At 47.9% G+C, this 13,811-nt stretch overlaps 1 protein-coding gene across 2 annotated transcripts; it reads right to left on the bottom strand.

The window, feature by feature from the left end:
* Positions 1 to 4,827: 4,827 nt before the first annotated feature.
* GPR3 (G protein-coupled receptor 3) lies at positions 4,828 to 8,909 on the bottom strand. 2 transcript variants are annotated; one of them, XM_082233362.1, is made up of 2 exons: positions 8,532 to 8,909; positions 4,828 to 7,170 (listed from the first exon to the last, which is right to left on the bottom strand). In XM_082233362.1, exon 2 carries the CDS (start codon positions 7,152 to 7,154, stop codon positions 6,165 to 6,167), a length of 990 nt encoding a protein of 329 aa, XP_082089488.1. In that variant the 5' UTR covers positions 7,155 to 7,170; positions 8,532 to 8,909; the 3' UTR covers positions 4,828 to 6,164. The 2 variants fall into 2 exon arrangements, with proteins under 2 accessions (XP_082089488.1, XP_082089489.1); XM_082233363.1 differs by lacking the exon at positions 8,532 to 8,909 and adding an exon at positions 8,415 to 8,516.
* Between the last annotated feature and the right edge of the window lie 4,902 nt (positions 8,910 to 13,811).

Raw genomic sequence — 13,811 nt, 5'->3', positions numbered from 1 at the left:
TGTGTCCTCTTTTTTGCTCTTCAAAATATGACAACCCTACACTAGTGCATTCCCCCCCCCCCGGGTTCCTTAATGTGAGTATGGTACCAACACTGAGGGGCATTATCATGGTGGTGCACAATAAAATTACGCTCATAGAACAAGTGCAAAAGTAATACTCATGAAACAAACACAAAATATAGCACAAATCAGACTAACCCATCATACTTCAAGAGAAAATCAAGTTGGGAGCTGGGAAGTGTTGAGAGATTTAGGGAGGAGGGATTCTTGCTGAGAAAGAGGCAGGATTGTTGCTCTTGACTTGTGTGAAAGCATTGGTGTGCCTGGAGCTCTTAGGACAAGGAACTTTGCAAAGCATCAGACTGTGAGCAAAGTGTGAACCAGATCAGGCCCAAGGCACCCTGTTCTTCCCAGTCTCATCCAGTTCTCACGCTGGCCAACCAGATGCCTATGGGAAGCCCAAGAATGTGACATCAGGGCAATAGCATCCTCCTCACCGGTGATTCCCAGCAGCTGGTCTTCAAAGGTCTGGTTCTGGAGGTAATATAGCCATCATGATTAGTAGCCACGATGGGCCCAAGTCCCTTGATTTCAAAAGGCTTAGGGACAAACTACATTTCCTTGGGGGGGGGGGACATGCTGTTAGGCTCCCTCTGTTTTAATTAAAAAGAAAAGTAAGTTGGCTACATGAAGAAAGCGTTGCCTCCTCTACAGGAAATTAATGTGATTGCCATCTTTTCCGTAGGAAAGTACTGTTTCTTCTGCAGAGGTGTTTGGTTTCTAATCTCTCTCTGAACAGTTTGCTCCGATCTGGAGGTCTGGAGCCTATTCTGTGTGGAGCAGCTGCTTTAAAAGAACAGGAAGGACCGAACTTTCACAGCATGGTTACAGGATGAGGTCAGCGCTTCATCCCTCTCCTTGCAGGAAGGGTGATGTTTTAAGTAATCCCTCCTCCTCCTTTGGATGATGCCCTGCATTCCTAGTTGGTTTCTTTTTTGTAGGGTTGCCATATTCCCAAAAGTGAGAATCTGTCGATTCCCAAATATTTATCCCAAATAAATTTTGGGGCTTGTTTTCAATTCTTAAAAGCATTTTTTCCCTTTAAAAATCGCTCTACTTGCCATACCTCCAGGTTTCCCTGGACATTTTGCCAATTCAGCAAAAATCATCCCAGATGCCTTTTTAACAGTCTGATTCCCAGATGTGAATGTGATATGGCAGTCCTATTTTAAGAGTGTTTTGGATATCCATGATGAGATACAAAATCAAATGCTTTTGTTAATTTTAATAATTTTCAGTATTTTAAATATGCTGCTGACTCTGCAATATTAGATTGCATGCCAAGATTAGTGTCACGAACTGGCAGGACTATGGGGAAAAGGAAGAGGAGGAAGATCCCAGCCAGAAGTTTAGCCAGGACTGGGACGCACCAGGGTAAGCTGGGGGTGGGGAAGGAGATGTTAGTATAGGAAGTACTCACAGGGTGCCAGAGGAGGATGAGGAAATGGGGGTTGGTGCACAGAAATCAGAGCAGAGGACCCATCACCAGAGCCAGAGGGGCCCCTGTCTCCCTGAACACAGCAGGCTCTGAGGCGTAGGGAGCAACAGGCAGCGTGCTCCAGGAGGCTGAGACAGGCAAGGGTCCACAGCCCAGCTCCTTAGCTGCCCAGGTGGGGCTCATTAGCTCTGGGAAGAAAGGTGGGATTCCTCAGATGGAGCAGGCTCAGAACAGGTGAAGGTCACCTGCCTCGTCAAGCCCAGATGCTGCAATCAGCATGCAAAGGGAAGCAGAGCTGATATGCTGTGTCTGCTCAACTGCCCATGTTGATGACCTTGGATACTCCTGGACCTCCATGGGACTGTACTTTGGGCGTGACGCTGCACTGCATCCTGACTTCAGACTTGCATTGACACTGGACCTTGTTTCCTGACCTTCTTTGGATCTTGGATTGTGGACTTTGCGGATGCTGATTTTGAACTTGGCCTCAGCACACTGTCTGGCTGCCAGGTAGGCCTGGGGGCTCAGGACAATTAGTAACTGAGTATAATCAGGTGGTTTCCTGGAACCACATATATTCTGTGATTAGGTGTCAGGCTAGACGGAATCCTAGGCTCCACTGCAGTGGAATGGGGGTGAGGGGAAGAGTCAATGTATTTCATCTCTCTCCATTGAATCAGATTGCAGTGTTTTAGCTTACGCCCCCTCCTTGCCAGAGCAATGTTATACTGACACAGGAGCCGGTCTGAAATGTCACTCTAGAAGTAACTCTTTGTGTCCAAAGACAACAGAGTCTTACAGCATTGTGGACTAGAGCCCATCTTCATCAGATGTAAGATAATATCTGTCTGCAAATTTCTTGAGAATGTTTAACCTGCTCTTCAGCCGAAAAGGCTCCCAGACCAACTTACCAACATTTGATTAAAACAAGACAGGATTTTAATCTAAAAGATGCAACACAAAAGGGGATGGGGAGGGAAGAGGTGGGGACATAAATTCTTTAAGTTAAATAGTAGCTCTTATAATGGTCAGCTGCTATGGAAACAGTTCAGGGGCAGGAAGAGCCCAGTGGAGCTGTTATTTTGATGGAGCTGCTTCTCATCGCATGAGGCTCATGAATTTCCAAATCATTATACAGCTATAATGTCAATGACCTCTAAAGGATTACTGTATTTTTCTCTCTATAAGACGCACCAGACCACAAGACACACCTAGTTTTGGAGGAGGAAAACAAGAAAAAATATATTCTGAATCTCAGAAGCCAGAACAGCAAGAGGGATTGCTGCGCAGTGAAAGCAGCAATTTCTCTTCCTGTTCTGGCTTCTGGGATAGCCGCGCAGCCTGCATTCATAAGATGCACACACATTTCCCCTTACTTTTTAGGAAAAAGTGAGTCTTATAGAGCAAAAAATACGGTAAGTCTGTACCAAAGGTCCACATGTGTTAGCTTGGCTTACTAGCCAAGCATTATTTCTGATCACCACCAATTTGCATCCCCATATCTTCCGGCATGCACAGGTGACTTGGAAGAGAGGCAGGGCCTTCTCTCATCTGGATGGAGCTGGGCAAAAGTAAGAAGCAGAAGGATTCTCTCCTACTGCTCAGAATGGGACTCCTGCAATTTCTTACCTCCTCAAAAAATGCAGTGGGAATAAGACCTCTAGGGGGGGGTGGTAGGTCAAGTGTTTAGCTCACCAGTGGGTTGGGGGCACTTGGCTCTGATGTGCTGATTTGTGGATTGCTGGTCTATCAGAGTATGATCCAGTAGATCTGTTCAGGCTTTCAGGTGCAGTGGAAGACTCTTCCTTGTTTTTGCTGCAACACACTAACATGGCTAGGAGTTCCCAGGAAATGGTGGGCCATTTGGCTTTGCTCTGCTGGCTTTCCCACTCGGGACCAATGAACACAATCGGTCAAAGAGTGCCCCAACCCTATGCTCCCCTTTGCACAGTGGTGCAGCTAGGTCTGGCCAGAGCCACAAACTCCAGCCCCCCACCCTGAAAGTGACAGCATGGAGAGCAGCAAATGATCTGCAAACAGGCCCTGGATCAGCACTTGATCCAGCTTGGGCCTGTGCTGGGAGTGATCACCCCAGTTCCCTTTCTCCATCTTATATGAAATATTCTGTAGTTATGTAAATGGTTACAGATGCTCCTTTTCTTATTTATCCTTTTAGAAATACGTTGGCCTTTTCTACAAAAAAAAAAAAAGAAATAAAAATGCTTATTTATAAGACAAAGGGAGCTGTCTGGTGCGCTCGTTCCACTAGCATGAGGATTTACACTTGTGCAATGGAACTCCCCGCCCTCCTCTTGTTCCTGCACATCCCCCCTACCCTCCCCAAACCTGCTCCGGAGGGTTGGGGGGAAACCCAGAACAGATTTAGGGGGGGGGCACATGGCAGGGGAAGCAAGGGAAGTTCCGTTTCACACGTGCAAATGCTTGCATTGCTGGAACAAGTTACTCAGTGCTGCACTGGATATAACCCATGTGGTTTTGCGTGGCAGAAGCAGCAGTAGACTGCTGTCACCACAATGCTATGATTTGAGAGATTCTTAAATGAAAACTGCACATGCTCAAAGTATTTACTTTCCCCCCTCAGGGATGAACAAGATCATAGCAGGGGTGAACAAGTAGTTGTGAAGCAGAGGTCCCATAACCTTTTGGATCTTGTGGGGATCTTTGTAAGCCAGAGGGACTGTTGTGGGCACCCCACCACAACAAAGCACCCCCCACTACCTGTTCTGTTAGCTCTAGTGGGATGTTAGTTTGAAGCCTTCAGTGGGAAGAAGGGTAGGGAGGGGCTTCTGGGGGGCGCATGTGCGCCCATGGGCACCACGTTGGCAACCCCAGATGCTACTTGGGGAAGAGAAGGGCCATGTTAGTTGTGTGCTTCACAGCTTGAAGTAACACACACAGCTGTTTTTTTTTAAGGGACCTTGATCATGGCCCATAAGACCATGAAATGAAGATCTGAAATTAACAGCATGCCCCACTGTCTTTGCATGTAATACCTACATTCTCAGTGACAAGAATAGCTCTGTGCAGGAGGGTCGTGGCAATACTTTGCTGGTATTTGCTGTGACTCAACTCCCAGAGTTTCATACCCAAAATGAGTTTTTGCTGTCAATGTGCTTTCAACCTGAAATGACTAAGGAGGCTGCTGTTTGTGGGTGCAAGGCAGGGGGCAGCAACAGGTTTAGGGGTGAGAACGTGCAGCATTGGCACAGGAGCCCTTTCAGTCTCTGCAGCTGGCCCTGGAGCAACCTCTGCCATCTGCAAAACAACAACCACAACCCGCCCCCGCCCCAAAGCAGCAGGCAGCCACATGTATCACAAAATTATCTTTATTTCTCTGATGGCTGTAAACAAAAGTGTACAGTACTTCTCAACTCATACAGAGCCTTTTCTATAAGCTGCTCTGCAACACAGTAGTAAAAACATCAGATTTCCAAAAGTGCCTTGTTACATTAATTTCCTTGCCAGGATTTGTGCAAATTCAGAGGAGCAGGGGAGGAAATACAGTATATAGATCAGCTTGCCCCAGCCCCTTCCTGGATGTTACTCGACATAAACCCCCTAGATGGCCAATGCTTGGGACAATGGGAGCTTTTGCCCAACAACAACTGGAGGGTACCAGGTTGAGAAAGATTGATTTATAGACTATGTGATCCATGGTTTTCAATGTTGGCTGTTCTGTTTCCCCGTAGTCAGAAATGCCCCCCCCCTCCTGTGCATGACAGTTTCTAGTGCAATGACTGTGATCCTTAAATCACTTATTTTAGAGTATTACCTCTGAGGTTCATGACAGCACGATCCTAGGCATGCCTACATAGATGTAAGTCCCACTGGGTTCTGTGGAACTTGCTCCCTGGTAAATGTGTCTAGGATTGTAGCCTTAGCAACATATTAATCTCTTTCAACTCACATTGTTTATAGCTAATAGTTATACATTCCATTTGTTAATACTGGCTTTGCTAGACATGCAAAATAATCCTCCTCTCTCCCTGTTCCCCCACCTTCGTATTTTTATGTGCATTAAAACAGAACGAACACCAGAGGGCAGCAAAATACAGAAAAGGGGAAAATCTATTTTGTTTCTAAAAGCTGGAAAATACAAATAAATAATGTGTACATTTATTTTAGAAGCTGGCGAATTTCGGGTCTCTCTCTTCTTCCATCAGTTGGGTGGGGTGGGAGAAATAAAAGATGGAGAAGGGGATACAATGGAATTTGTTTAAATGTAGAAAAATATTTTCTGAAGATCTGAGGTAATTAAGGCTGTAGGAACTCAAAAAGCAAGGTCAAAAGGTCTTGAGGTTTCTTCCCATTTAAGAAAATAATGCATTACAAAGATCTCAAACAAACAACAGACATCAGCTTTTGGACATGTAACTAACACACAGACACACACACGCAAACACACAGACACACACACCAATCTGTCCGAAACACGTTTGTGTTTTGTTTTTTAATGTATGGATTAAAAAAATAAATGATATATATTTCTCTCTTCTTTCCCTAAGTGAAAAATAAATAAAAAGATAAAACGGCATGTTCACTCACATAAGGGAAAGGACGCTAGGAAGGGGAGAAATGAAGGAGGGGGAAAGGATTTTTGCGAATTAGTCTTTGAGCAGCGCAGGATCCTTGGGAGTGGGATGACTCAGACGTCACTGGGAGATCTGGACCGGAAAGGCATGGTGGAAGAAATGCAGCCGCAGCAGATAGTCCACAACACTTTTTGGATTTCTTGGTTCCTGAAGGCATAGATCACAGGGTTGATCATGGAATTGTAGGTAGCCGGGAGTATTGTCATATAGGTGTAGAGAGCTGGGTACGTGTAATCTCCGAGGAGGCAGTAAATGGCAAAGGGGAGCCAACAGGAAGCAAAAGTCCCCAGGATGACAGCCAAGGTGGAGATGCCTTTCCTGGTGGTGACATAGTGCGAAGTGGCCAAGAAGTGTCTCTGGAGCGCAATCTGCTGTGCGTGCCTGCAGACGATCTTGCAGATCTGCACGTAGAGTTGCAACATCATGGCAAAGATCATGAAGAAGGAGATGGAGAGGATGATGAGGTTGTTCTTGGTCAGGGGTTTGACGATGCTGCAGGTGGAGTCGTCCTTCAGGCAGTTCCAGCCCATGACGGGCAGCAGTCCGAAACAGATGGAGACCCCCCAGGTGATGATGAGCATGATGTACGTCCGGGTCACCGTCCTTTCCGAATAGTAGGTCAGCGCATTGTAGAGGGACAGGTACCGGTCTATGGTGATGGCCAGGAGGCTGCCCACACTGGCGGTGAAGGAGCACACCAAGAGGCCCACCGTGATGAGGTTCACCACCTGGGACTGGATGCAGTAAACAAAGGCAAAGTGGAAGATGAGGCCCAAGCCCGCTAGCAGGTCTGCGGTGGCTAAGCTCCCAATCAGGAGGAACATCGGAGTCCGGAAGGCAGGGGTGTAGAAAATAATGGCTACCACAATGGCATTCTCGCAGGAGATGATGGTCCCGGAAACGCAAAGCACCACGTCCCAAGGATTCAAGGGAAGAGGAGGAGGAGCTTCGGAGAGATACAGGGAATTGCTGCTGCCATTGCTGGGCAGGAACCAGCCGGGCTGCTGGTCTTCAGTGGCATTGAGGCGCACCTCCTCTTTCATGCTGTCCTCTGGTGACCTGCAGTGGAACAAAAACACCCACTTAGCGTCCTCTGAGACATGATGGAAATCGGCAGGCGTTTGTAAGTGTCTGGGGACCAGAGGGTGTGTGAGTGTGTTGATGGAGGTGGGTGGGGGTATTAGAACCAACTCCAACCTTTAAGGTGCTGGGAATCAAGGCAGAGGCAAGCAGGCTGCCTTTCAGTGCTGAAGTTGGCTGGTGGTGGTAGGAGTGCCCATCAAAATGCCACCCCTGTTGCACGTGATGGCTGCATGGTTCTTATCTATGGTCTCTGGATGGGATATTTCTGGCAAGGGCCTGTCATTGTTTGCCATCGTTTCCCCCCCTCCACTCCTCCTTTCTTTTTTCTCAAATAAAGCCATCAAGATAAAGGATAGTAAACAAAATGCCACTATTGTTTCTGGTCAACGTACGCTTCCCCGGATTACATCATCACTGCGTACCTGGCAATAATCTTCCTTCCTTCTTCACCCCCTCCCTTGCCCAAAACACACACAGACTGAGCTCTCTCAAATCACCGACTTTCCCCAAAGTTTACGCAAGACTCTATAATGGAAAACTGTAAGAAGGCAATGATGCCTTACGGCGCAGCTCTTAGGCTGATTACAGTCTTTTGGCACCAAAAGCATCACCGGTGGATTTGTAAGGTCTGGCAGCAGCCTGCTCATCTCAGCCTTTGCCACAGAGCTGACATTGTTATTACATATGCCAAAGACCAGGCACCGGGGTTTTGCTCCCTTTTCTTCTTTGCTTGTCTGTTGTACTAACCCCCAATGCTTGAGTCTATTTGGTCATCATGCCATGTTGTGCCTAGTAAAATTCAGGCAGTTATCTATTAGAAATTATTTTCCCCAAATTCACACTGCAGAGCTACATTCTGGTTTGCTTCCTGGAGACAGGGCTACAGTGGGGAATGCTATATGTGGGTGAGAAAGTGAGACAGGGGTTTGTATGCTTCTAAACCCCTTCCTCTCTTTTCCCCGGGGGACTAAGAATGCAGGCATGCCGTACCCCTTACAGAACTACAATTCCCAGCACCCTTAACAAACTACAGTTCCCAGGAGTCTTTTTTGGGGGGGTGCCCTTCAAATGTATGGCATGTCTGCAACCCTGTCCAGGTCTACTCAGAAGTCAGTCTCATTTAGTTCGCTGAGGCTTCGTCCCAGGTAAAAGCATAGAGGATTGCAGCTCTAAGGCTTAATTTTTTAATGGATTTTTTTTGGGGGGGAGGGGGGTCTCACCTTTTGCATTGGGAAAGGGGCTTTGATGCAGAGAAGCTGGTCTGTCCTGAGCATGTCAAATACTGCGGAAAAGAGGAGGGCGGCGATGGTGGCGGCGGCGGCGGCGGCGGCACTTACCTCGGGTGATGTTCCAGAACAGGAGGCTGCACATTCAATCGGGATGGGGGGGGGGGGTCCGCTGCCTTGCGCGTCCGATTGGGTGGCTGCAGGACAAGGAATCCGCCTCTCTCAATGCAGATGCCCTCGGTCCTCCTATACCAGGAGGGCTGCGGACTGCAGGCTCCGTTGCAGCTGCAATCCGAAGAGCAGCGAGGCTGGCTGGCAGGCGGACTGGCAAGGAGAAGCGCGGAGTTATACTTGAACAAGCCCCCTTTTTGAGGGTGACTCACACTTCAGTCTTTGGGGCTGGGGCGGCTCCTCACTTCGCATGTCTTTCTCCCGGGTGACGTCAATGGGCGGCGGGAGCCAATCACCTGGCTGCAGAGGATAGGGGCGCGCGCGCGCCGTCTGGCATAGTAAAGCTGGAGAATTCCATTCATAAAAAGGGAATGTATGCAGAATAACAATAATAATAATAGACAGCACCGCTGGGGCTCTTGATGCGTAACCAGCAGGTGCCTTCCCCCTCCTCCCCCTCCCCCTCTTTCCGCCCACCCTGCCCTTCTAAAGTCCTCTACGGAAAAGAAATTGTGAAGGGAGGAGGAGGAGGAGGGGAGGAAGAGGCTCCCCAGTCCCAGGATTCCCCGACCGGGAGCAGCACTGTGGTCCAAGCAGGGCCGGATTTCAGTCTTTCAAATATCAGCAGTACCCTCTGCTGGCTCAAAATTCGGCACCTCCCACCTCTCGCCATGTCTTTCTGTTCAATTCACTACATCATAGTTGTGGCACCCGCTAGGCTGGATGCCCAGTGCTGTGGAACCAGTCATGCTGCCCTAAATCCGCCTCTGGTCCAAGGACATAATGGAGGGAAGAGCTGGTGGTGTGGCTGGTTTATGATGCGCCATGTTGTGTCTCTACGAGGACGAGGCATGAATGGGACAAAACATTTCGAGCCTCAGGTCCGACTCACCCATGAGGCAAGGTGAGGCAAGCGCCTCAGGCAGCAGAATCCACCAGGGCAGCTGGTCCAGTCTCCAAGAAATGCATTGCCCGCTGCTGCCACAGTGACAGCAACAGCTGTGGCATAACTCCTTGGGGGCCAGATCTGCTGTCCTCTTGGCAGCCCCCCTCTTGGCGAATAGGAGGTGCTGCCTCTCTTCTCCCACCCTTGTTCGGGATGTAGATCAGTATATGTCTCTAAACCTCATGCCCAAGCAAATGTGGAAGTCAGATCATGGAGATTCCCTCTCCTTTTATCTCCCACCGAGGGCATTATGATTCATCTGCCACACTGAGCGTTGTCCCTCAAGTTGAGAGCATGAACATCTCGCCATGGGATGGTTTTACTGATCAAAGCTTTACCTCAATTTACTTTGTACTTAGATGCCGGATTTCTGCCTGTGCTCCTTGTCTGAAGTCTTTGGGTATAGTTCTGCATGAGCCCGTGTGACACAGGTAGGGAAATGTGGCCCTCCAGATGCAGTTGGAACCACAACTTAAATCAGCCCCAGCCAGTAAGGCCTCTTGGGTTGAGTTGTAGTCCAACCACCTCTGGAGGGCCACCTCTGCTCTGTTGTGGGACATCGTGCCTGAGTTGATTTTAAAAGGTTTTCTAACCAAATCTGGCCTTCTGAATGAGCCTTAAGCAAGAACATAAGAGGAGCCTGCTATATTAGGCCAGTGGCCCATCTAATCCTGCCCTGGAGGAGAGGGCTGCAGCTCAGTGGCAGAGCATCTGTCTTGCATGCTGAAGGTCCCAGGTTCAGTCTTCAGGTAGGGCTGGGAGAGACTCCCTGCATAAAACCCTGGGGAACCAATGCTTGTCAGTGTAGACAGTACTGAGCTGGAGGAGCTTCATAGATGTTCTTCACCCTGTTTTCACAGCTGCCAACCAGCTACCTGTGGGAAACCCTTCATATCTGTGGTCATGTAAGGATCTTATTCATCAGTCTTCATAGACTCTAAATCGGATGGGGCAAACTCATTTTATTCCATCACCGTTCATCCATTAGGAGGTCCATTTTTAAACAGCAGCGGCAAGGGCTTTGACTAATTTAGAATCAAGGCACTCTAGCTGATAACAGTGTTTTGCAGAGCTGCAATCACTGCCTGATTGTCAATCCCGGTCTCCAGGTAATTTGCTACCGAGTTGTATTCCCCTTCATTAGCTGCATTACATCATTGTGCGGCTAAAGGGAAACGTGCTTGGATCTACATTTTCAGCCTCTCTCAGGCTACTAAAGACAGTGAAATGGGATGGTGAAAAGCCTGTTGGAAATCCAAAACTCATTGCTCTGTCGAAACCTTCTTTAATCTGGTGTCCTCTAAATGCTTTGAACTACAACTCTCGTAATTCCTGACCATCAGCCATGCAAGCTGGCGCTGATGGGAGTTGGAGTCCAAAACAGTTCAGGATGCTGTGATGTGATTACTGACAGGAGTGAAAACTTGCTAGCATATTACACCTGTGCTCAGTGATCTGAATTGGCTGCTGCTGGGTGAAATTCAAGGTTTCTCTATTACTATATACAGCCCTTAACAGTTTGGGACCTGCTCCCTTTGAAGAATTGCTTTACCCCATATATGCCCACTTTGATTGGCAGAAGTGGCTCTTTCACACTTGCAAGTGTGGCAGCACATACATCATGTAACTCCCAGCCTATTGATAGAAGGCAGGCATCTTTGCTGTACAGTTTTTGGCACCTCCTAAAAACTTTTTTGTTTATGCGTGCTTGCCCAGGTAAACTTAAATAACAAGTCTTGCTCAGGTACGTAAATCTGACATGTATGTTAACACTCCCCCCCCTCACCCCATGCATAAACCTTTTAGGAAGCTCAGAGGGGTTTACAGAGGCCTTCCTCGTGATCATGCCTCAAGGATTAGAACTGTCTACTTCCTACTCTGCTGGCCAGTTGCCCATCTCCCCTTCTTGGGCAAGGTTCTTGAGCAGATGGTCACAGAACCAGATCCAGGTGCTCTTGGAGGAAACTGATTTTCTAGATCCATTTCAATCAGGGTTTAGGCCCAGTTCTGGCACAGAAACTGCTTTGGTCACCATGATGACTCATTTTGGGAGAGAGAGACAGGGGAAATGTGTCCCTGTTAATTCTCCTCAACCTCTCAGTGGCTTTCCGTACCATCAACCATGGTATCCTTCTGGAGTTGGGGATGGGTGGCCCCACTTTGTGGTGGTTCTGGTCCTACATGGATGGTCATCTCCAGGGGGTGATGCTTGGGGAGTGCCATTCATCCCCATGGAGTCCTCAGGGTTCAATTTTATCGCCTATAATCTGTAACATCTATATGAAACTGCTGAGTGGGGTTATCCAGAGTTTTGGAGTGCGCTGTCAGCAATATGCTGATGACACACAGCTCCACTTCTCTTTTACATCTATAGGTGAGACAGTGGAAGTGCTGTACCATTGCCTTGCCTTGGTAATAGGCTGGATGAGAGACAACAATCTGAAGCTCAATTCAGTTAAGAGTGAGGCGCTGTTAGTGGGTGGTTCCTTAGACTGCATGGATGGCAGGTTGCCTGTTCTTGTTGGGGTTACACTCCATCTGAAGGAGCAGATATGTAGCTTGAGGGTGTTCCTGGATCCTCTGCTGACGCTTGAGGCTCAAGTGGCCTCAGTGGTGTGGAGTGTCTTCCATCAGCTTTGGCTGGTGACCCAGCTGCCCTCATTTGGACATAGATAGCCTAACTTCTGTTTTCTATGCTGTGGTAACCCCTGGGTTAGATTACTAAGGTAAAGGTAAAGGACCCCTGGCAGTTAAGTCCAGTCACAAACGACTCTGGGGTTGCGGCGTTCATCTCACTTTACTGGCCAGGGGAGCCAACGTTTGTCTGCAGACAGTTTTTCCGGGTTATGTGGCCATCATGACTAAGCCGCTTCTGGCGAAAGCAGCGCAGCACATGGAAACACCGTTTACATTCCCGCCAGAGCGGTACCTATTTTTCTACTTGCACTTTGAAGTGCTTTTGAACTGCTAGGTTAGCAGGAGCTGGGACCGAACAACGGGAGCTCACCCCTTCACAGGGATTTGAATCGCCAACCTTCCAAGGCAGTTCGGAAACTTCAGCTGGTGCAGAATTCGGCAGCCAGGCTGCTCACTAGGACAAGATAGTTTTAGCATATTCCACTGAACCTGCCTTACTTTGCCATGTGATAAGGCTGCCTCTGGGGTCTGAGGCCCAGAAAGATCTGAGAGGGACCATTTCTTGGTGGTACATGCTTTGCATGCAGAATGGTCTCTGGTTCAGTCCCTCCCATCTCCATTTAAAGGAACAGGTAGCACTAGTGAGAAAGAACTCTGCCTGAAACCCTGAAGATTTGTTGCCAGTCCAAGTAGATGAGGTATGAGGAATGTTTGGCTCTCTATGACATCCCTGAATGGCAATATCCATCAGTCCCAGCAAGCATGGCCAATAGCCAGGGATGGTAGGAGTTGTAGTTCAGCAACATCTGAAAGGCCTGAATTAGAAAATACTGAGCTAGATTGATTGACCTGTTATTTGGAACTTCTTAGCTTAACCATATAATTTAATTTCATGACCTTTTAAGATACCCACTCCAGGACAGACTACCAGAGACAATCTGACCTTAGGATAGACTTCCTTTCTATGTCACATAAATCACTGGTGTGCGCCAGTTCCTCTCACTACAGACATCTCAAGCAGAGTGGAAGCTCATGCTTCAGTGTGAATGGGGTGGACAATCATCAGTTTAAAATAACTCCTTTTCAGAACTTTTCCTGGGGGTGGAGGTGGGGAATATCTTTCAAAATAGAGCATCCTAATTGAGATTATGATGCATCATCTGTCTCCATCTTTTTATTTTATATTTTTAACTAGTGACTCTACCGCTGAAGCAAATGAAATGCAATATATCTCCCTTTTCTTCAGCTGGTGCTTCTGCCAGCAGAATATCAAACAGCACCAGTTATATAATAGCCCACTGCACGCCATACATGTGTAATTAGATCCCACCAGAGAAAGCAGGCAGGCAGTGGAAGGAACACCCTTTGAAGTATTTCGGGATGATGATCGTGAGTGCTCCCGTATGCATAATGGATTTTTAATTTTTTTTGGCCTTGAAATAAAACAAGGGGTTGGTCACTTGATCCTGTTGTAGGTGTCGCCTGTGGGTCTGTTTGCAAGGCTAACAACAAACCGCCCCAGGATCTTGATCACTGCTGAAGATTCAAGTTGCTCTGCAAGGGCTGCAGAGCAGGGAGCTGTCTGTGGTGCTGAATATCCATTCTTTGACCCAGCAACTCTGAATGAAAGGCATTGC

Source organism: Podarcis vaucheri (genome assembly GCF_965113315.1).
Source record: "Podarcis vaucheri genome assembly, chromosome: 7".
Classification (NCBI taxonomy): domain Eukaryota; kingdom Metazoa; phylum Chordata; class Lepidosauria; order Squamata; family Lacertidae; genus Podarcis; species Podarcis vaucheri.
Note: the sequence above shows the minus strand (reverse complement) of the source record. Positions and strands in the feature narration are given on the sequence as shown.

What these genes read in the sequence shown, in the direction of transcription:
- GPR3 (XM_082233362.1), bottom strand. Translation starts at nt 7,154, where the DNA reads ATGAAAGAGGAGGTGCGCCTCAATGCCACTGAAGACCAGCAGCCCGGC.